The 21,908-nt window shown below is 48.7% G+C and overlaps 1 protein-coding gene across 5 annotated transcripts in view; it reads right to left on the reverse strand.

Moving 5' to 3' along the window:
* Nucleotides 1-20,094, reverse strand: part of MGRN1 (mahogunin ring finger 1) — a 50,409-nt gene extending 30,315 nt beyond the window's left edge. For 4 of the 5 annotated variants that reach the window (XM_030958094.1, XM_030958098.1, XM_030958095.1 and 1 more), the window contains exons 1-4: nt 19,923-20,094; nt 12,454-12,572; nt 10,142-10,230; nt 3,150-3,296 (exon numbers count right to left, since the gene is read on the reverse strand). In XM_030958094.1, coding sequence (XP_030813954.1) covers nt 3,150-3,296; nt 10,142-10,230; nt 12,454-12,572; nt 19,923-20,010 — 443 coding nt within the window. In that variant the 5' untranslated portion in view covers nt 20,011-20,094. Of the gene's footprint in view, nt 1-3,149; nt 3,297-10,141; nt 10,231-10,420; nt 10,457-12,453; nt 12,573-19,922 lie in introns of those variants that run through there. The other variant, XM_030958097.1, reaches the window with a different exon arrangement.
* Between the last annotated feature and the right edge of the window lie 1,814 nt (nt 20,095-21,908).

Here is a 21,908-nt window from a genome sequence, read left to right on the forward strand (position 1 = left end):
AAGGAAAATCCACCAGCCCAGGCAGGGAAAGCTGCATTCCTGTTAGTGCACTGAAATGCACTGCTCCACTCAGAGCTCTAAGAATGCAGCCCAGATTTTTTTTTTTCCACTAGAATTTGAAAAGAATAAATCAAAGTAATTACAGCATTGCCCTCACAGAATTGCTTTGCAAAGCTGAAATCAGAGCTTCAAAAGGTTTTTACTAGCAGCCAGCAAATCCAGAGAAGCAGAGATGCCTACTTGGGCAGCTGCACTGGCCCCAAGACGTGCTTCAGGAGCCACTTCCACATGGAAAAATAGCCTGGGTTAAATTAAAGCAGCTTATAAAGTCTATATTTGTATCTGACTTCCCCCCTACACATCTGCACAAAATCAGGATCATGCCTTCCAAAAAGTTCCCTGGCTCCTGGCGCAGCCCCTGCACCCACATTTACATAACATTTATTGTTCAAGCAGCCCAGAGCAGACACAGGCAGTTCATCATTGCTGTATTATGGAGAATGGAAGTGGGATTTATTAAATGAAAGGCCAGAAGTAGAAGAAAGAGCTGAATGTGGGTGCTTTGACCTTTTAGAAGGTTTAGTGCAGTAGGGACTGCTGCCACCCCAGCAGGACAGCAAAGAACCACTGGCTAATTTTTCATTAGTGGGGAATCACTGCTGATCCTGGTTTCATGCAGAGGGTTCAGGAACACAGCTTCAGTTCTGCCATCTAACAGAGATCCCTCTCTCACTGAACCATGGACAGGGTGGATTAAAATAATTTACACTAAAAAAAAATTCTTGAAAGTCAACAGTTCTGTTCATGTTCAGAAACTCTACCTAGGAACTGTTCAAATTTAATTTAAAAGCCATTGGGTAGTTCATGTTTGCTGCACAAGTTTTAAAGGACAGATAACAGCACTGGTGACAGTCAGTGGCTCAGTGAATGGCACTAAATTTCAGAAAAAACGTGTTTTTAAGTGAACCAAAATCTGTGTTTTCTTCCTCCAACCAACCAGCCAAGAGGAGAGCTACTGTAAGTTACAGAGGACTGAAAACACTCTCTGTGCACAAACAGTTGGTTATATTTGGTAACTAAAACAATTCTATTAAGCAATTATTCTTCAAGGCACAACTTGACAAGAGAGTCTCTTAGGAGTCCAACATGAGCAGTTTAACCAACAAGAACAAACACTTCTGCTCTTGGGTCACTCAGGTACAATTCCAGCCCAACACAGCCTGGTTCAAGACATGGGCTAAAAAAAATAAATTAAAATGTTTCTTTTTAGAATAACTTTGGGTTATTGCCATTTTGGCATAAAATGCAAAAGTGGGAGTCTGAAAAATAGATTTTAAACTATATGGATATTCTTTACAGACTGTGGCATAAAAATACAGCACAAGGTTTGATATGAAGCTCACTGTGCTGCAGATGCAGATGTTTTACTGCTACTGACCAGTGACAATGAAATTCTCCTTCAGGGTAAACCAACAGGGGAAAACAGGATTAAAATCAATGATTTAAACCAAGCCTTACTGATTTAAGCCATGGCTTAAGTCTAGCAATGTAAATACATCCACCCTGGCCATAGAGGCCCTCAGCTCTCCCCATCAGCCCATGGATGGTTTTTCCTTCTGAGGTCAAACCCCAGGGAACACTGCAGGGCAGCACCAGGGACACTGGCCACCTCTCCACGTTGTACCTGTGGCAGGGAAAGAGGACTTCAATCTCCAAGGCTGCCATTCCAACACCTTCACTAGCACTAAATTCACAGGAAACCTAAGGACCTAAGAGACAGAACATGGAAACTTCATCAGGATTTCTAAAGCTGCATTCAGCTCTGCTCTGGAAAAGCTGGATCTAAACAGAAAGTGTATTCAGTTTGTTGAGAGATAATTTTCAAGCACTTTAAAAAGGAGCTCATTTATTACTTCCCCAAAATAAAGGCAGTCATAAGCATCAATAGAAGAAGGGAAAGGGGCCTAAACAAAAATTCTGGATCAGGGCATCCTCCAGTTTGAAGGAATGCATATCTGGATTGGAGAATTGAGCCACTCTCATTCCTAAAAATACACTATTCATTGATCATTAGTGGGATGTTTATACTTTGCATAAAACAAATAAGCCCTGTTATGGTTTGCCATAGATAATTCTCCCTGCTGAAGCCTCTGCAGGTCCCTTCAACCAAGGCAAAGTTTAGCCCCAGCTCCAGAGCATCACTGCAGAAGCCATCAGCACTATGTCCAGGAGCCTCTGGTCAGCCAAAAGCCTCTACTAAAGGAAGCCAAGAGCTTCTGCAGCCTGAATCTTCCTTTACCCCTGGAGCCAAAGGAGTTCTTTGTCCCATGGCATTGGAAGTGCACCATACCATAGCAGCAGCTCACGTGTACCCAGCTCACATCAGCAGAGCACATTCCAGCCACCTTTGTCTGAACATAGAGAGGAAATTTTTCATACAACACTTGTGGGATACAGTGTTGATTGGAATGGTTTAAATGTGCTGATTTAGATAAAAAGGTTTTCAGTTCTGGAGGGATGTACTATCAGGATATGAGAAGGTTCCCACAGATGACATTTTGGTCATTCTTTCCACAGCTAACCACAGGCTAATGTGTACATGGCAGGAAACACACACAGACAGGGCTGTAGGAAGTAAATCCTCTCCCATCTCCCAACAGCCAGTGCTGAGCTGGGCATTTATCCCAGAATGGGCTTTGGGTGGGCCTCAATGCCACAGACTCACTCTGTTAATGTCAGACTGAACTTTACTTTGGTGGCCCAGATGCTCCTGTCACAGGGAACACAGAAAGGCAGTGAACTGGGTGATCTGGGGGAAAAAAAATAGGCAGTACTTGAAGGGAAGGGTAGTTGGTTTTTTAATTTCACAGAACACTTCCCTGACAAAACATACAGCAGTGAGTTCCTCTCCTTTGTTGCACACAGAATGGTTTCCCTATACCTAAACTAAAAAGGGAACAAGAGAAGATATTGGCTATGTGAGGGAATTGAAAGTAACATTCAAATCTATCAGAAAAAAAAAAGAAATTTCCCACTCTACCATGTAGAGCATGTGTGGCAGCCCTGCCTCAGGGGTGATTAATGAGATGTTTGAGAGCTCATCATCCCAGCTCCTGTGCCCCTCCTGTGCCCACCAGCCCAGGACTTACACGGCCATGCCACCAACAAACTCCTCTGTAGCCTGGCAGTAGATTGTGATGGCAACACGGGCATCTGCATCAAAGGTGAACTCCAGGCTGTACAGCACCTTCTGCTTCCCATTCTCCTCAGTAGGGCTGTCAACATCATCTTTATACCTGAAAGGCAATGCCACAGGATTAGAACACATCTTTATGAGATATCAGCAAGATCACTCTGGAAATAGAGACAAGAGTACTCCAGCCTTGGTGTTCCAGGCAGGCAAAGCAGCCTGGGCTTCCACCTTGGGCTTCCCAGATTTCCATTCTTCCCCCTGAGGAAGGTTCTTCCAAGATGTGACTGAAGCTATTGAAGTGAATTAATGATGGTGTTGAGGGATCTCACCCAGTCCTACAGTGCCAGGACACAGAATGAGACCAGAAAGGGAGATCCTGAATGTCAAATGATGAGGAGAAGGAAAATTTTCCTTCCTTTTAAACCTTCACATTAGGCTCAGTATTTGGGCTAAAGAAATCCTGCATGGATTTGAGAAATGTGAAGTGTAATTCTTTTAACTCTGCAATGAAATGGTGAGAGACAGGCAAAACACCAAGGTTTCTGTAACACAAAGAACTCCTGAAGCTCAACAAAAGGTACCTCCAGCATCACACAGAAGATGACATTTAGCTCAGAAAGCATTCAGATATAGAACTTCAAACACCTTTAAATGTACAAATGATCAACTAAACCTCTGGTGCTGTGAGGGAGCTCACATACACTTATTGTATGAACAAAAATTAACACACCCAACTGCAAACAGGCACATGATGACCAATAGAATGAGCTTAGAAGTTATTTCAATGTATGCAAAAGTCAGGCCTAATTTGGCTATGGGCTCCTGCACAGCTGGATCCCACTGTGTGATCACCACTGCCAGGGTTACTCCTTTGCCCTACTGCAGGAAGAAGCACAAATCCATTGAAGAAGAGGCCCGAGGCATCTCTGGGGCAGTGAGCTGTGGCCATGGGCCAGGGGGACTTAGAGAGTGCCAGGAGTGGCCAGAGAAACCAGCAGATCTTGGAACAAGCAGTCAACACACCACACCACAAGAAAATTACAGAGTGATGGAATATCCTGAGTGGGAAGGGACCCCAGGGATCACCCAGTCCCACCCCTGGCCCTGCACAGACCCCCCAACACTCCCACCCTGTGCCTGAGCATTGCCCAAGCTCTCCTGGAGCTCTGGCAGCCTCGGGGCTGTGCCCATTCCCTGGGAAGCCTGGGCAGTGCCAGCACCCTCTGGGTAAGAACCTTTCCCAAAATCCAGCCTGACCCTGCCCTGCCCAGCTCCAGCCATTCCCTGTCCCAGAGATCAGAGCTGCCCCTGGGGAGGAGCTGCAGCCCCCCCTGAGCTCTGCCCTCAGTCTCCTCCTCTCCTGAACTGACCAAGCTCTCCCTGCCTCAAAGAGCAAAGTGACAGAGAAATGGATGGGATTCACTGGCAGGGCAGCAGCAGATTCTCCATAAATTCAAATCCCATGGCCACAGGTACGACTGTGAGGGAATGGTAAGGGCAGCAAGGCTGCCTTTGAGAGGTGTAACAGCACTGACTTGTCACCCAGCTCCAGCCTCACTTGTTCATCAGTAATACCTTAATTGCTATGATGGCTGGGTCACAGCCAAGCAGCTGAACTATTCAGGAAAAGCTTGGCATCCTCTCTGTCTTCACAGCATCAGCCTCTCCCCTCACTAAACAGCCCTGATGAATACACTGTACTGTCAAAAATACCCAGAAATGGGTCAGACATACCTCTACAATTCAATCCAAAATTGTCAAGGGAATCCTTATTTACCAAGCTCACTGACATATAACAACTGCTGCCTAATTAAGAGGGTTCCAGCTTGAATTTTATTTAACACCACACTGAACAAGAATGAAATGTTCAGTTTCAGTAATTTAATACAGAAGGTGCAAAATAAAATTTAAGAGCAGTATAATCAAATACCCAACACATGTACTTGCACTAATGTAACCCCCAACTAATGGCACACACCCGCATTCCTGTCTGAAGGGCTTGAAGAGGCTTTTGCCAGAGGTTCACCTAGGTCAGGGCAGCAAATCAAGATAAAAACACCCAACATGCCAGTATAAAAAAAAATAAATCTCAAGAACTGGAGTGTTAACATCTGCAGAAACCTGGACACAATATACAGTACAGAGCAAGATGGCATTTTCACACAAGCTAGTTGCACTCAAAGTGAAAATCATGGCACTTGAAGGTTGTAAGGAAGAAACACTGGGCAGAAGGGCAGATTTGCCTAAAGAACACAGGAACCACCAACATTTTGTGCTGGACTGACCCAAGAACACAGATGGCAACAATCCACTCCCAAGTGCTGTGTGTTGTGCGTGTCCAAGAGAGCAGCAGCACAAGTCACCTCCTGCTTGCTGCACTCTGTGGATCCAAGGTTCAGTGAAGGATCCAGGCTATGACAGACTTGTCACTTCTTCCAGAAGCATCAGGGTAGGAGAACCAGCACCTCTTGCAGGAAGAGGCTCCTTCAGACTCACCTCATGCACAGGTAGGTATTAAAGAGAGATGCCCAGCACATGTGAGAGCTCCAGCACAGACTGGGATACCTGTGACAGCACCAAGTAACAATGGGGACACCTGGGCAGCTCACACACAAACACATCCCTGGCACAACCACTGCCTGCTTTGTCTTCTCAGGGGAGCTACAAAAAGCACCCCAGATCACCCTCCTGCTCCCAACCTCACCCTGCAGCTCTCTGCCAGCACTCAGAATGTGCTTCCATCCTTCCAAGGAGATAAGGGGTTAAAGCCAGACTAGATCTGTTGCCCTGGGAAACCACTGAGGGGCCACTGCAGTGCCTGGAGGGAAGGTTTGTGAAGGATGCAGGGAGGAGAGGCTGAGCCTTGCCTGCCTGGACCAGCACCACTGAGCAGAGGGCAAGGTACAAGTGCCTAAAAGGTGACAGTCACACAAGGCTGTGCCCTCCTGCTGTCACATCTCTGCTGCTGGAGGCACAGAAAATCATTCACAACCCTCAGTACCTGAACAGTACAGAAAGATGCAGAGAGACTATTTGCAAGGCAAGGGGGAATGGCTTCACACTGACAGAAGGCAGGGTTAGATTAGATATGAGGAAGAAATTCTTCCCTGGCAGGGTGGGCAGGCCCTGGCACAGGGTGCCCAGAGCAGCTGGGGCTGCCCCTGGATCCCTGGCAGTGCCCAAGGCCAGGCTGGGCAGGGCTTGGAGAAGCCTGGGACAGTGGAAGGTGTCCCTGCCATGGCAGGGGTGGAAGGAGATGAGCTTTGAGGTCCCTTCCAACCCAAACCAGTCTGGGATTCTATGATCTGTCCCAGAGCAAGGAGTTCAGGTGAGAAACACCTGCACAGATGGTGGTTGGCCTGAGGAACAAGCAAAGCCTACTTTGGTGCATACTTTGAGAGGCAGAGACATCTCATGTGCCACCTTAAGGAATGGTGGGATGTAACATCAGGGAAGTAACAAGACAAAAATCACACATTTTGCATTTCTCTTTCTTTGAAGGGGACGTGGCAGACAAGGAGGTGGTTCAGGAGTGGTTCAGGTGCTTCAAGAGCTCGTCTGTCTCCACGTGCACTTGAATTTTACAGTGCCCATTTAGCCAAGTCCTACAGACAGTGTCCACGTGGGGTGGTCACAGATGCATGCACAGATTTGGGAACCAGTGACTTTGCTGGGTGTGCCTTTGGGTCATGCACAGAGGTGCATCAGAGCCTTCACAATCACAGGTACAGAGGAAAGAGACTGACCACCTTTGAGAACAAAGAGCTGATCCAACATTTTGATGCAAAAGACAAAGCAGGATGACCAAGGGAGCTGAGGCCACCTGGTCTGACATCACTCCTGGATAAAACAATGGAAAGGCTGGAGCTTTTTAATTGTCTGTTAAAGAATTAAAAGATAAAAATATAATTAACAGCAGCCATGACAGTTTTATAGAACTAGGCTGAGCTGAACCAAATTTCATCCTTTGAGGACATTCAAAAGTCTGACCAAGACAGGAGACATGCAGGATAAATGTTAAGTATCCCTTGACTAAGTGAGATCTGCACTTACCCAGTGTCTGAGCAGGCAATAAATGAGAGCAGAATTAGTGACAGCTGTGTCAGCGCTGACTTCCACAGGGGAGAGCATCACCAAACACAGGGGTTTTCCTATTTGGGGTTCCTGCAAAGATCTGTCCAGTTTAACACCATCCAGGCTGCAGAGCAGGCAGTCCCAGCCCCTCACCACCTCCAGCATAGGATGAATAGATCCAAGGACCAAGGTCAGCCCCGCTGTGCTGCAGAGGGAAGGGAATTCCTTTCTCTCCCTCCCTGCAACTCACCTGTCTCCCCTCAGCCCCCACCATCGACCTCTCTCTGGCCCTTATCCAAAACACTCCATGACTATTCTCCATGATACTCCTGATGCTTCAGACACATTCCCAAACCACCACAACTGCTGATTCCTTCAATGCTTTTGTTGCATGATGCTGTCCAAAGCCCAGAAGCTGAAGCAGAGAAGCTGCCCCAGGGTGCAACAACAGCCACTGTCTCCTGAGCTGGTCTTCCTCCTGCAGCTGGAAGTGTCTTCAGGAGAAGAAGGAACAGCCAGTGCCAGCACAACAGGTACTGGAGCTCCAAAACAAAGCTTCCAATCCAAGGCCAAGTGTGGGACACAAGAAAAATAGAAGGAAGCCTTTCTCTGTTAGTGGTTTACAGCACAATTCCTACTATCCTGCTCTGAGGTTCAGAGTCTCCTCCTGCCAGAGATCAAACACTCACACATGATATTGAAGACTCAGAACTTCAACACCAATATCCACAGGTTTATTGTTTATCCTGTAAAAATTCAGGATCTGGCAAAGCTCAGAATTTTGTCTGGTCAGAGCTGGGCAAAAAGGCCAGAGTGGACATTTCCCTATATTGCTCCATGGCACCTCTCCTGTGAGGACAAGCTGAGAGAGTTTGTGTTGTTCAGCCCAGAGAAGAGAAGGTTCCAGGGAGAACTCAGAACCCTTGCAGTGCCTAAAGTGGCTCCAGGAGAGCTGGAGAGGGACTTTCAATAGGGGCCTGCACTAACAGGACAAGGGGCAATGGCTTCTCACTGCCAGAGGGCAGGGTTAGGTGGGATATTGGGAAGAAATTCTTCCCTGTGAGGGTGGTGAGGCACAGGGTGCCCAGAGAAGCTGTGGCTGCTCCTGAATCCCTGAAATGTCCAAGGCCAGGTTGGACAGGGCATGGGACAGCCTGGGACAGTGGAAGGTGTCCCTGCCCAAGGGACAGTGGGTAGAACAAGATGGTCTTTAAGGTCCCTTCCAACTCAAACCAGTCTGGGATTCAATGAAAAACAGAAAGCTTATGGGGGATGTTACCATCAGAACACACACTTAGAACTTTACACCTGGACACTTGGCTCAGTATCACTGTATTTGGTGGAGGATGTGGTAAATTGACCAGCTCTGGAAAGAACGTGCAAACATCAACCACTGGTTGTGAATAAGCCAGGCTGGAGAGGCACAAAGTGTCCTTTACGTGCACAGAGGGAGGAAGACAAAGCCTCTGGGCCAGAAGAGCACAAGACAGAATGTACCCTTGGGGACTGCCAATTAAAACCTCATTTTGGGTCTACATCAGTGCAAAATTCAATAGAGTCATGCTGGCAGTGTTGTCGTCAGCACTGACACAGCAGCAGCAACACAAGAGCCTGTGAGAGCTCATGAGGCAGAAAAAGAACTGCTAGTACCAGGAATTAGAGGGATGAAAACCTAGATAGTGTCAACATACATGGACACTACATTCCAAATAGCATTTCAAATAGTCCAGAGCTGCAGCTCTGGGAAATGAGACGTGTGACCACAGAAAGCAGAATGACAGAACTCTATGTACTAAACCACACCAACTGCTCCATTCACAGCCAGGCCTCTCCCAGGGAAAAAGCCACTTCCCATTTGGCTTACGTTCCTTCTCTTTTTTCCTAGAGAAGTACTTCTCCCTTATGCTGAAAAACCAAAGGGCTTTCAGAGCAGTTTACCAATGGTCACTTATTTGGAAGCTCCATCAGCTTTGAAACCACAGGTTTTGCTCATTTAAAACAAAACAAAACAAACAAAAAAACCCCACATCTGTTTTCACATAAAAACAAACTGAGGGTTTTTGGTTATGACTCCAAGTGCTCATGTTACACCAGGCTCTCAGAGCCACCTTGGCTGGGAGCTGCAGCTGGAGCCCTGCCAGAGCTCCAGCCCCAGACACAGAATCCAGAGTGACTCCAGCCAGGATGGTTGGGAAAGGCTCTGCCTGGACATCTGCCCAGAGCTCAGACCCAAACAAAGCACTGAATGCTGGGCCCTGTATCTCAGCCATCTGTTGGAAAGGGGACAGCTGCAGGTCTGAGTGTGAGCCAGTGCTTTAATCCAGCTCTGCTGGTTCAGATCTCAGCGTGGAGCAGCGAGAGCTACCATCCCCATGACTGTCCTTCTCCAGTGCATGGGACACAAGCCATCTAAACAAATGCATAACACTAGGACCAAACTTTATCCTGGCAGCAGGAGAAACCTGAGGAAGTTTTCACTCAAGACCCATCAGTCTTTCAGGCCCGTGACTCGCACCAGAATCAGCTCCCTTCTGGCTTCTCCTTGCACAGGAATGCAGGAAGGAATCTGTCTGTAAAGTTCATTGACCTGACTAATACCTTCCGCTCGTGCCAATGATTTCATGGCTTTGTTTACCACTCCAGTCTGTCCTGCAGAAACAGACACACCACTGGTCCTGTTTGGAAACACAGATTGTTTGGGTAAGGAGCACATAAACCACTTGAAAGCTCAAAAAGGAACACAGAAACCTCTGGATACATCTAGCAACAAGGATCTGGATGTCAGCCATTCTCCAAAAGCTTACCAGTACAGTTTGGCTGTGGCTGAGAGATCCCTGGGAGGAGTAAAATGAAAGGTTCAGGTAAAGGCAGTACCTGACAAGTCGGAGAGAGTCCTTGCGGATGTTCACCAAACTCCTCAGCGTCTTCACTGGCTCATGTGGAGCTGGAGTTATATAGGGAAACTGCAACAAAGAGGCAAATCATTCTTCTGTTATTACACTATAAAGGGTAGCAGCATGTTACCTAGCATGCAATTTACCCAAATCAAGAAGCATGTAGCTTTCAGGGGGTTCAGTACAGCAGCCACGAGGAACAGCAATAACGAATTTTATTTACTGATAAATCAAATGTGTTTCAGGGTGAAAATCCTACCCTGGCCCAGCAACAGCTCATACTGGAAATGCACACTTTAAGAAAGACCACATGAAAATGCCCTTTCTCTCCACCCTGAATTCTCAGTCAGGAAAGCCTTGCTCTCCCAAGCTTTTATTTCCACTAAAGAATCCACCTCCAGCTTGAGCAGAAGAAATGCAGCCCTTTCATGTGTATTGCTGCATGCAAGCAGTGATCTGACTGCTAATCAGCATGCTGAAACCCTGGATTACTGGGGGAAACTTTTTTTATTCTGAAACAATGGGGCAAATGTTCTGGAAAAGAAAAGAGACAGGGATAGGGGGCCTCATTCTGTTCTACAGTCAAGAAATCTTCTCTCACAAATTGTCCTTTAAACAGGGACAATAATGCTTCAGACTGTAATTCTCCTTAGTGGGCACAGGATCTCCAGTGAGAAATGCAAAGGAAACTGCTTATTGTGGTGATCACAACCTGTGCAGCTGCAGACCTGCCTGCTGGGCACCAGGGACCACCAACACATTTCCTTAGAAATGAGGCAAAGCCTCCCTTACTCCAAAGCAAGAATTGGGCCCATGTCCAGAAAACAGTGCTGCTGCTCAGTGCTTGAGTGGCTTTTTTTCTTTTTCCTTGAAGATTAATCAGAGCTGCCAAAGGGCTTTAACTTTACATAGGCAAACTATATTCCACAACAGCCTCCTTCTCTTAAACCTACTTGGCAAATGTCCCACGGTGTTAATGGCCTCTCACCCACTCCTCTCTGCAGAAATGATGAAACCCAGAGCTGGGATGTCAGCAAGGCAAGCCAGGCTGAGACATGCAGGTAATTGAACTGTGCCAGCTCAGCCCCTGCAGGGAGGGCCCTGTGTGCAGAGGTGGCACAGGGGATGTGGTGAGCACCCCCAGGCCTGCCCAGCACTGGCACAACCACAGAGCTCCAGCTCAAGTGCCTCCTCCCTAATTCTGTTGCCCAACTGCATTTCCTGGTTAAACAAAGACTTTCCAGATTCCTCCTTGTCCGCTCCATGAACTGAGTGTGGTTCTAAAATGACCAATGGCACAGCCTGAGGAGAAACTCAGAAAACAGAATGTGCTTGTGATTGATCCAATTCCAATTTGCCTCAGTTTCCCTCATCTGTAAAAGCAGGGTGATCCCAAACTGCCACCAAGCATTACAAAAATGAATTAATTAATGGTCACAGCTTTTCTGATGAGACATGCAGGTAATTAAATTAAATAATTAATTAAACTAGAACTGTGACTTCTAGTTCTCGTTTTCATGTTTGGAAGCTGCAGAAACAACTAGGAAAATAGTGAACAAAGCAAGCAACTCTTCCCTTTCCTCTCCAGCACTTAAAAAAGATCTCCAAATGGCTCCTACTCTGTCACCTTTTGGTTCTTTTTAAGCAGTTCTGTGCTGCAAGAGAAATCCAAAACATAACACTTTGCATAAAATTCCTGTCTTTCCCTCAAAACAACATTATTCCCTTTCCAAGAACAAGCCAGTCACTCGAGCAAGTAGCTTTTCACACTCTCACAGACATCTGTGGGCCCAACATTACATTTATGTTCCAGCTAGGAAAGAGAAGGAGGGACTTTCTGAGCAGCCCACCTGGGTATAAAATCCACAAAATGTCAAGGTCTGTCTCAACATTGCCCTACATCAAAGTGAGGCCACTCATACACAGCAAACAGCATGTGTTGAACATCCAACCTGCCCTTGGGAAGTTCAGGCTCTGCCTCCCAGCCTTCTCTGCAGCAGGTTTTACACTTGTTCAGGCAGGCAGGCAGAATTAGTCCCAAATTCTGTGCTCCTCAGTCCCTGTTCTTCCTCCCCCACCACTAATTCCTTCTGTCCTGAGTGAAAATAAGCCTTCAAGGTGAATTCAGCTTCTCAGGAAAACTCAGTTTGCATCTGAACAGACTGGAATGACATTCCCCAAGCACTGAGACCTCTCAGGTCTGTGCCACTCTCCTCTACAAACCCTACACAAGATTTTCCAAAACAGGCAGGAAATAAAAAAGAGTAAAACAGACAGAACATAGGAACTTGCCTGAACTGGTCTATTTCCAAGGAAGTTTAAGTCCATGTTCTCACCAAAAAGGTAACCCTCGGGGTGAGGGGTGTCAAACTTCTCACCTCCCATAAAGAAGTGACTTGCAAAGTAGTTTCCTAGAAACAAAAAACACAAGAGAATGAAAAAAAAAAAAACAAACTCTAAATGAGTGCTTCCTGGAAAAGTCTGTGCAGTTTTAAATTCACAAGTATAAAAGAGCCACAAGACAGAGAAAATGCTTCCTTATTCACCCCTTCCCTGTAGTACTCAGGGCCAGTGCCAACAGTAGGAGAATAAAGGAAAAAAAAAAACAAAAAAAACCAAAAACCTGGAATAAATATTACAGTGGAGATAATTCCATTTCAACTTGTTTTCCAGAGAAGGGACAGGAAGCAGGAAAAGTCAGCTCTTTCCAATATTGCTCCATTCTGGTCAATTCTTCCTGTTTTCTCTACGTCCCAGTGTGAAGCCCAGTCCCACAAACACCATGGGCCTGCTCAGAGAGGGATGAGGCTTCCTCCCACTGCAAAGTTCAGCACAGCCAGAGGGTCTCCTGTCACCTTTCATCCCCTCTTTGCCTCCCATATCCCACACAAGAACCACTCCAAACCTTTACTGGGAGCACTGGAGACTGTACACCCTGCTGCTGATTTAATTAATAAAGCTGACAGTTCTAAATGCAGAAACATGGATGTCAGGGAGTGACTGAAGTGAAAGTCAGCTCTGAAAGTTTCACCATGAATTTGTTTCGTTCATCTTTAAGGTGATGCACTACAGTAAAAATTTCAGGACACAAAGCATGTGCATGTGTGGGATCCTGGAGCATGGAATTGACTGTAAAATGAACAGAATTAATTCAGGTGTGTGAGAGCACCACAAAGTAGCTTCCTCCTAGAAAGACTTCAGGAAAACACTCTCACATGTGAACTTCACAGAGGTACAGTTTCAGAAAAATAAGTATCAGGAGGGAACTGAAATAAAAGGCTCCATCCAAGCCACTGCTCTTCAAGTTTCAGTGTGGGGGATGAGAGGACTGAGCCAAATGTACGTTTGCTTCCCTGGGTGCAATGCATAGACAGCATAAATTTGTGTTAAAATGAGTCATTCCAGAAGCAGTAACTAATCATCTGAATGGCTGTGGAGGCATTCTGGAGGGATCTGCAGTCCCTTTAGCTAGGAGCAAGCAGGATTTACTCTGAAATGGAAGGGTTTTCATGAATGGCCCTGTTTTTTGCATTAAGGCTTTCTCTCTTTATGCTTCAAGAAAGGCTCTTTTCACTCTGCACAGATGGCAGTGCCTTAATGGTGACGGGAGGGCTCAGCTACTGCTGAGCTCAGCTAACAAGCACCCAGATGTTTGTAGTACTGAAACACATCCTTCTTTCCAGATACAACAATCACCTTCAGCACAGGTGCAGCAGCTACTAAGAATCTGTCCTACAGAACCATTTAGGTTGGAAAAGCCCTCCAAGATCATCAAGTCCAAGCTGTGACCTATCATCACCTTGTCAACCAGACCAGAGCACTGAGTGCCACATCCAGTCGTTTCCTGGACACAAATGTAGGTGCCTCAAATGACAGGGAATCTTTTCCCACTCCTCCCAGAAGCAACAAATTAAAAAATGAATCTGTATATAATCTCCAAGCACAGCCAGCCTGACACTGCCTCTCCATCAGAAATACACCATGGAGGTTTGTGTATGCTCTGAGGTACAGAAAACCACACTGAAGGCTGGAATAGATTTCACATTTTATGTGGGTCAAGCAGGATTATGTTTTGGAACATTTTATTTGATCAGCAGAGAAGACAATGCTTGTGCAGGATGTCTCAGTAGCACAGCAGCTGCTTATCTGGGATCAGAGTCAGAGAACTCCCTCTTATCCAGTGATGAGACAGAATTATAGAATCATAGAATTGCCTGGGCTGGAAGGAACCTTAAAGATCACACAGCTCCAACTCCCTGCCACCTTCCATGACACCAGGCTGCTCCAAGCTCTGTCCAGCCTGGCCTTGGACACTTCCAGGGATGACAAAGCCACAGCTTCTCTGGGCAGACCTGTGCCAGGGCCTCTTCACTCTTGCAGGGAAGGATTTCTTCCTAACATCCAATCTAACCCTACTCTGAGTCAGTTTGAAGCCATTCCCCCTTCTCCTGTCACTCCAGGTCCTCGTAGATAATCTTGCCCCATCTTTTCTCTAAGCTCCCTCCAGATACTGCAAGGCCACAGTGAGGTCACCCCAAAGCTTCTCCTTTCCAGGCTGAACAATCCCAACTCTCCCAGCAGAGCTGCTCCATCCCTGGGATCATCCTGGTGCCTCCTCTGGACTCTCTCCAGCAGCTCCAGGTCCTTCCTGTGCTGGAGGCAGCTCGGCAGGTGGGGTCTCACCTGAGCAGAGGGACAGAATCCCCCCACTCCTGCTGTGAGATCAGCCCAGGACATGGCTTGAGAGCATCTCCAGAGATGAAAAGGTCTCTGTCTCTCTTGCTCAACTGGAACAACACCCAGACACAAAACCAGCACATTCAAGGCACCTGCCACACTGTCACTGCTCCACTAAGAACTATTTTTGATATCTCTACCAAATTGTTGGGATCTCTCACAAACACAGTAGCTGGAATCACAGCTTCAGTTCCACATTCAGACTGAACTCTCTCTATCTTCCTGCTAAGTCACCTCCTGCCATGTGAAGGAGAGGTTTTTCTCCCCGAGGCACTTTCTTCACAAGCAAACAAGAAACACAGTGCCAGGCACGAGGAGCACAGGGAAAAGCACTCTGAGGTGCTCAGAGGGAACACACTGGTGAGCAGAACAACCCCGAGGCTCTGCCGCTGCTGCTGCACACACAAGAACTGCCACGCACACGAGGTCTCAACAGACAAACAAACCAGAATGGCAGCAAACTGTCTCCACAAATTCATAGCACAGTTTTCAGCAGCTAAAAAAAGATATTCTGTTGCAAGCTTTCAGAAAGCTCTTGCTACAATGACACCCAAGTTCAGAGCTCTCAAAGTAAGACCAAAGTTATGCATTAATCCTCACAACCATTATCACAACCACCTCAGAGTTTGCCCAAGTTGGAGGCAGAACATTTTAAGAAAGCATTTCTTAAATATCACACCAGGGACTAAAATGAAAAGGAAACTTCCAGATGGAAAATATGAGGCATCCTCTTCTGCAGTCACTGTGACATTTAGGATTTTTAGTGGCTCTAGCAGGCGTGCATATATATTCTATGCATTGGAATCCTGGGTTCCATTTCCAAATCCAGTACAAAGAGAGCTTTAGAACTTTAGCCAGGCTATCATGCCTCTGGAACCTTGTTGCCATATGTTCCCCCAGGCTATAAAACCACCTTAAGCAGGTGCTCCAAGGCCAGCTTTACACACAGCTCTGTAGCTATGGGCACAAGGAGAATGCTAAGCGCCATCCTCTATGGCAGGAAAAAGAAAAAGCAAGAAATCCTTGGATTGATCCTCCACGAAACTGCTACAAACAGAAACCCTCCAGGAAAATGCAGTGACATGCTGACCAGGAAAGAATCACACATAAATAAAAAAGGATGGGAAAGGATAAAAATGCCAGAACAAAGAAAAACTGTGGCTTCACTTCCCCAGAGTAAATCAGCACAAAGCACAGAGCAGCATGAGATAAAAGACAACATGACCGAGTGAGGCAGATGAAGCCCAAGCAGTGGCTGTAAGAGAAATTGTTGTGGTGGAAAACTTTACAGTGGCTGGAAAAACTGGGACCACCGGGACACCCAGAACAGCCAAGTCTGACTCATTCATTTGTCCCATGCAAAACCAAACTGGGACCCAAGGCTCCTCCAAGGCATCAAATGACACCAAAACACTTTATATTTAGTACAACACAGTGCTGGGGGTTTATTATCATAATTGCACCAGCATTAAGCACCAGATTGTCCAGTCATAATTACCTCTCTCTAAGCCAGCATCCTAATCCCATATCCATGCAACACATGGATGTGATGCACAAGAGACAAGCTGGGAAGGGACACAACCTACAGGAGGCTGAGCACAGCTGTAATCCCATCACAGCATGGCTGTGTCACAATGTTCACTAACAGAAAGCATTTAGGTGCCCATTTAGGCTTCTCACCATTAATGCAATTAACAGTGAGGTGATAGAAATTGGGTTCTGTTTAATTACTCAGCCAGACAGTCACCACCACGGCAGACTGACAGCACAGTCCCAGGCACAGCCTGAACCAGTACACAGGGACAGCGACACTGTCATGGTACCCAGCAGCACAGAGATGGACTGGGTGTGACTCTGGTACTCTTCTCCTATTTTAAACCACTTTCTTTGATTAAATCCTCATTCCCAAACAACAAAGCAGTTCCGCTTCAGAGAGGAGCAATCCACTTCCTTTTTTTCCTCCCAGGAATCTCCAGGGAATCCTCCTCAAGAGCCCTACTCCAGAGAAGAGCCATCCCAAGGGCAGGTGCTCTGTGCTGCAGAGGAGCTCATGGAACAGGAGCAGAGCTGTGGGGAGCACTGGGGCACTGCTCACTGCTCCAAAGCAACAGGGGCATGGCAGATCCTTTCACTGCTCCAAGCACTGCAGCACCACAGATATCACAACTGTTCCCTGCTGAACAGGGAAAAAATTACCCATTTTTAGCCTGTTTCACAGAGCACGTACTCTTCTGTACAAACCAGGCCTTCCTCCCAACCCGTCAGGCAGGCACAATGCCAGCACGGGCTCCATAAAGCAAGAAATTTTGGTTAAAAGGTACCAGCAAAGAGGGGTCAGACAAGGAAACTGGGTATCACCTTACAGCAGCTTCAGTCATCCAGATACAGGAGGAAAAATGTAGATGATACCCACCCAGAGCCTTGGAGGAAGAAGCAGGGCATTTTCTGAGGATTCCTGGCTACAAAACTGCACACAATTTCCAACAAAGCTGTTAAACACCCTGCTTCACTGAGGACTGGCTCATGCACACCAAGGTGGATTCCTCAGGAACCTGCTCCATCCTCCCCAGGGCACGTGACTGACCCAGCAACAACCACATCAAAAGGCAATAAAGGAGAAGTGAATATTCACCTCTTCCTTTGTAACCAGCTGTCACCCAACAAGGCTCAGCCACCGTGTCCCTCTCCACAGGCAGGCTGAAATCACAGCCAGAACACCTGGATTTAGGTATTTACCTGTATTTAGGGTTTGTTTCCTTGCACAGTGTGTCCTTGGGAGGGGGTATTTGCCCCCTCATCAAACCCAGCTGATGCCAACCATGCACAGCAGCTGAGCAGACATTTGTAGTAAGTGAAGATCTGCTGAAACCAGAGACAAGGAGGGATGGAATGGAAAAGGAGAAGGACAGGGCTGCACACAGGATGGGTGACCTCAGGTAAAGCTCCCTCTCCATTTGTTCCAGCCTGTCAGGGGTAATCTCAGAGCCAGGAGTGCGAGTCAGGCTCACTCTCCAGCACACACACCCAACACAGCCCATGGAAAACCAGCTTCTTCCACACAGGGCTCACAGTTAATAATAATTAGCAAACATTTTGCCCAAGAACATTTTGTACTACTTCCAGCTTGCTTCCTGAAACCCAAACTGTACTCATTCACTTCCAGTCACCCTCACTGCCAGGTCCCAACCCTCCCATCTCCAAGACACTCTGGAGATGGCAGGACCTCAAAGGACACTGTCCCTCTAACACACTGAAGGAGGGAGGGGAGCTGCCATCCTAACAGCCCTCGCTGCTCTGGGCTTTGAACCTCCAGCCCAGAGGTGTTCACCACCTCTTCTTCTGCCTAGAGCTTGAATAGCTCTTCTGTCTCCCCAAAGTCAACAGGATCCTTGTTAGATAAACCCAAAATATGTGAAGAGAAAGCCTGGCTTAACACCAGCTTTCAGAAAGAGCACAAGAAAATGCCACAGAGAATTAATTAACAAGCCTCTAATTGCACCCAGAGCCTTTGTAGGAAGTACAAATATTTTTATTTAACCAGCTGTTTGAAAGCATTGGTTGTTCAGTTCTACAAGGGAGGCATCACATGTGGAACACTCTTTGGGAGCATTATGGTCCACAGATCCCCTTCCAGGGAGCCTGGTAACACACAAACCCAACCTCAGGAGTGGGATGGGGTTACCCTGACAAGCCCAAAACCCAACACACCACTAACTTCCAGTTCAGCAGCACAGGAACAACAGGATGGTGATGTGAAAGAAGTTTAATGTCCATTGCATATGGTTATAACTAATCCACTCTTTATCTAAAATCCTGTCACACACAGATCCTGCTGCAGCCAAGCTGTGACACTTGCCTTTCCCAGCTGCCCAAAAACCTAGCTCCCAAATCCCTAAAAAAAACAGTTACATTTTCTAAGAGAGCAAACACAGCTGTTGGACTTTTCTAGGCAGGTTTCCCCCTTCCACTTCCTCCACGCCACCATTCCTGCTGAGGGCCAACCTGCAACAAGACAAGGGCTAACAGGACTTCATTTGAGATGACAGGACTTTATTTGAGGTGATCCTGCACCCCCTCCAAACTAAATAGGGGTCCTGGCCCCCTCCATCACACAGCCCTGAGGATGTCACAGCCAGCAGGTCACGGACACACATAGAACTTGAATCTCTGAATGGAAAGTCTTTGTATCTGAGAGTGAGGGGACCCAAACTGCTGCTCTGCAAATTCTTCAGCCTGCCTGGAAAAGCCCTGACAGAACCAAAACCTAGAAAAAATTGCAAGCAAATGGATATTGCAGGGGGGAAGAGTACCTGAATTTCCCTGACCACTTGTTTTCTGTGAAGAATAAGTAAAACTCTTAAAACAAGTTAAAGCTGGTCAATCTCAAAAGGCAGCCCAAGACAGGGTGAGGCACGGGCTCGTCCCACCTGCACGCAAGTGGCACCCAACTCTCCAAGCCTTCAGACCAATTCCCTGTGGAAAACAGACACCCAGCAGGCTGTGCCAGCCCAACAGCTCCGAGGTGACAGCCACTGCCATTTTAAGGAGTTAAAGGGGAATTTGGCCATCGTGTATTCAACCAGCCCCCATTCTGCTCCCTGTCCCAGCGAACTCCGCCGCGCTGCCCTTCACCGGCAGAGCCGCCCGGGACCAGCAGCTCGCTGAGGCCGCACTCCCATCGTGGGGAGCGGTGCCTGAGCACCCTCAGCACCCCGGCAGCACGGGCGGTGACAGCGCCAGGCGGCGCGGACAGCGGGACAGCTGAGGCCTGGATGGCGGGCACGGAGAGCAGGGCACCGAGCCCCGGGCAGAGCCGGCCCGGTGCCACCGCTCTGCCCACGGACATCCATCCATCCACCCACGGCCTGTCCGCCAGCGCGGCCGGGCAGGGCCGCGGGCAGAGCCAGAGTCGGTGACAGCCCAGGCCGGTGACAGGCAGCCCCGTCTCCGCCTCTCCCCGCCCGGCCCGGGGGGCACCGGGCCCGCCACGGCCTGTCCCACTCCCCGGTCCCCGCGGCCCTCACCGGACTTGGGCGGGTAGCGGTAGGCCGAGTTGGCCTGGATGTCGATGTCCTCCACGCCCGCGATGCGCCGGCTGAGCAGAGAGCCCATGGCGGCCGCGGACAGGGCGGGCGGCCCGGGGGCGCAGAGCGGCGGCGGCGGCACCGGCACCGGGACCCGCACCCACGGCGGCGGCGCGGGGCACGCCGGGACAGCGAGTCCTCACGCCCTGGGACTACAGCTCCCGGCAGCCACCGCGGCGGCGCCTACCAACGGTGGGGCGGGGAGGGGCGGCATCTACCAATGGGGGCGGCGGGGGGGGCGGCGGCGTGAACTCCGCCGGCAGAAGGCGCTGCGGAGGGAACGGGGATGGGAACGGGAATGGGAACGGGAATGGGAATGGGGAATGGGAATGGGATAGGGATGGGGAATGGGAATGGGATGGGGATGGGGAATGGGGAATGGGGATGGGAATGGGAATGGGAATGGGAATGGGAATGGGATGGGAATGCGGAAGGGAATGGGAGTGGGAATGGGAAATGGGGATGGGGATGGGGAATGGGGATGGGGACGGGAATGGGGACGGGAATGGGGATGGGGAATGGGAGAATGGGAATGGGAATGGGAATTGGGAATGGGGATGGAGTAGAGAAACAAGGATGGGAACAGGAGTGGGCCCAGGGATGGGCATGGGGCACTCTGCATGGGAAGGACCCAGGCATGGACATGGAGATCACCGGGGGCACACCTTAGATGGAGAAACCCTTAGGAGCTCATGCAGGAATGCTGGAGGACACATCCTGTGCAGGGAAGGATGGATGCCCAGGAGCACACCTTGCACAGGGATGCAGAGAGAGAATGCCCAAGGCCATGCTCTGCACAGGGATGCACAGGTTGGGGGGATTCCCAGAGACACATCTGACACAGGGAAGCACAGGGGAGATGCCCAGAGAGACACAGCCTGCACAGGGATGCACAGGGAGAACTATCCAGGGCAGCTCCCAGAGGTGGGACCTGCTACTGGCTGAGGCCCAAAGCCAGCAGGAAAGGAGATGATCAGCCTTCCATGGGAAAGCCTCTCCTTTCTGGGTTCCTCCCCTCACAGGTAATCCACACACGAAAGCAAATGGAGATGCCTGAGGTCTGGATGTGAGGACAGGGAATGACCACGGGCTGCCTCACTTGTGGGACAAAACAGTTGGGAGAATGGCGTGGAGGAGGAGGCACAAAAAAGCCACCAATGTCCCAAGACTGAGTCCCAATGTCCCCTCTGGCACTGAGAACAGAGAAAAGCCACTCCCTGTGATGGGAAGTGCCTCCCTGCACACACACTGCAAAGGAGCTGGGGACCCAAACTCCCAGCAGTGGAGTTGGGAATCACTGGGAGACATGAATGAGCTGAGGTGGCACATACGAAATCCCTTAAATTATCCCTAGGGGCAGGGAAGAGGGCTGGGATTTAGGGAAATGGGATGGAGCTGACAGCAGAGCCTGCCAGCACGGGAGGGTTTTGTGATAGCAGTGAGCAGGCAGTGGGTGGAATTTGCTGGCTGTAAACACAAACTAAAACACGCCCAGCAGGAATAAGCAAACAATCCCCAGGCGAAACGTGCTTCCGGACAGTTCTTATCCTTGCAGCTGCTGTGGCCACACGAACACAGCCAGAGGGGCTGGAAGAGGCACGGGATGCAGGGCAACACATGCTGGGGGTGAGGACAGGAGCAGACCGTGCTCTTCTGCATCCCATTGTGCAGCAGGGCTGGGAAGGAAGACAGGGGAAAAGTAGGAAATGAGCAACAAGTCCTGCTGGCCAACCACAAGAGTTGGGTACCCTGAACCTGGCACAGGGGAGCCTGAGGCTCTGGCACTGCCTTGGCAGTAACTGTGCCTGGGAACACTCTGCTGTGTCCCCCAGGGTGCTCCTGGCACCTGGAGTGCCTGTGCCTCTTGCTCAAGCAGCCTCTCGGTGCAAGGGTTTCTCTAGCATGGACAGGGAGGGATGGAGCCTG

The sequence above is a fragment of the Camarhynchus parvulus genome, chromosome 14 (assembly GCF_901933205.1).
Source record: "Camarhynchus parvulus chromosome 14, STF_HiC, whole genome shotgun sequence".
Lineage (NCBI taxonomy): Eukaryota > Metazoa > Chordata > Aves > Passeriformes > Thraupidae > Camarhynchus > Camarhynchus parvulus.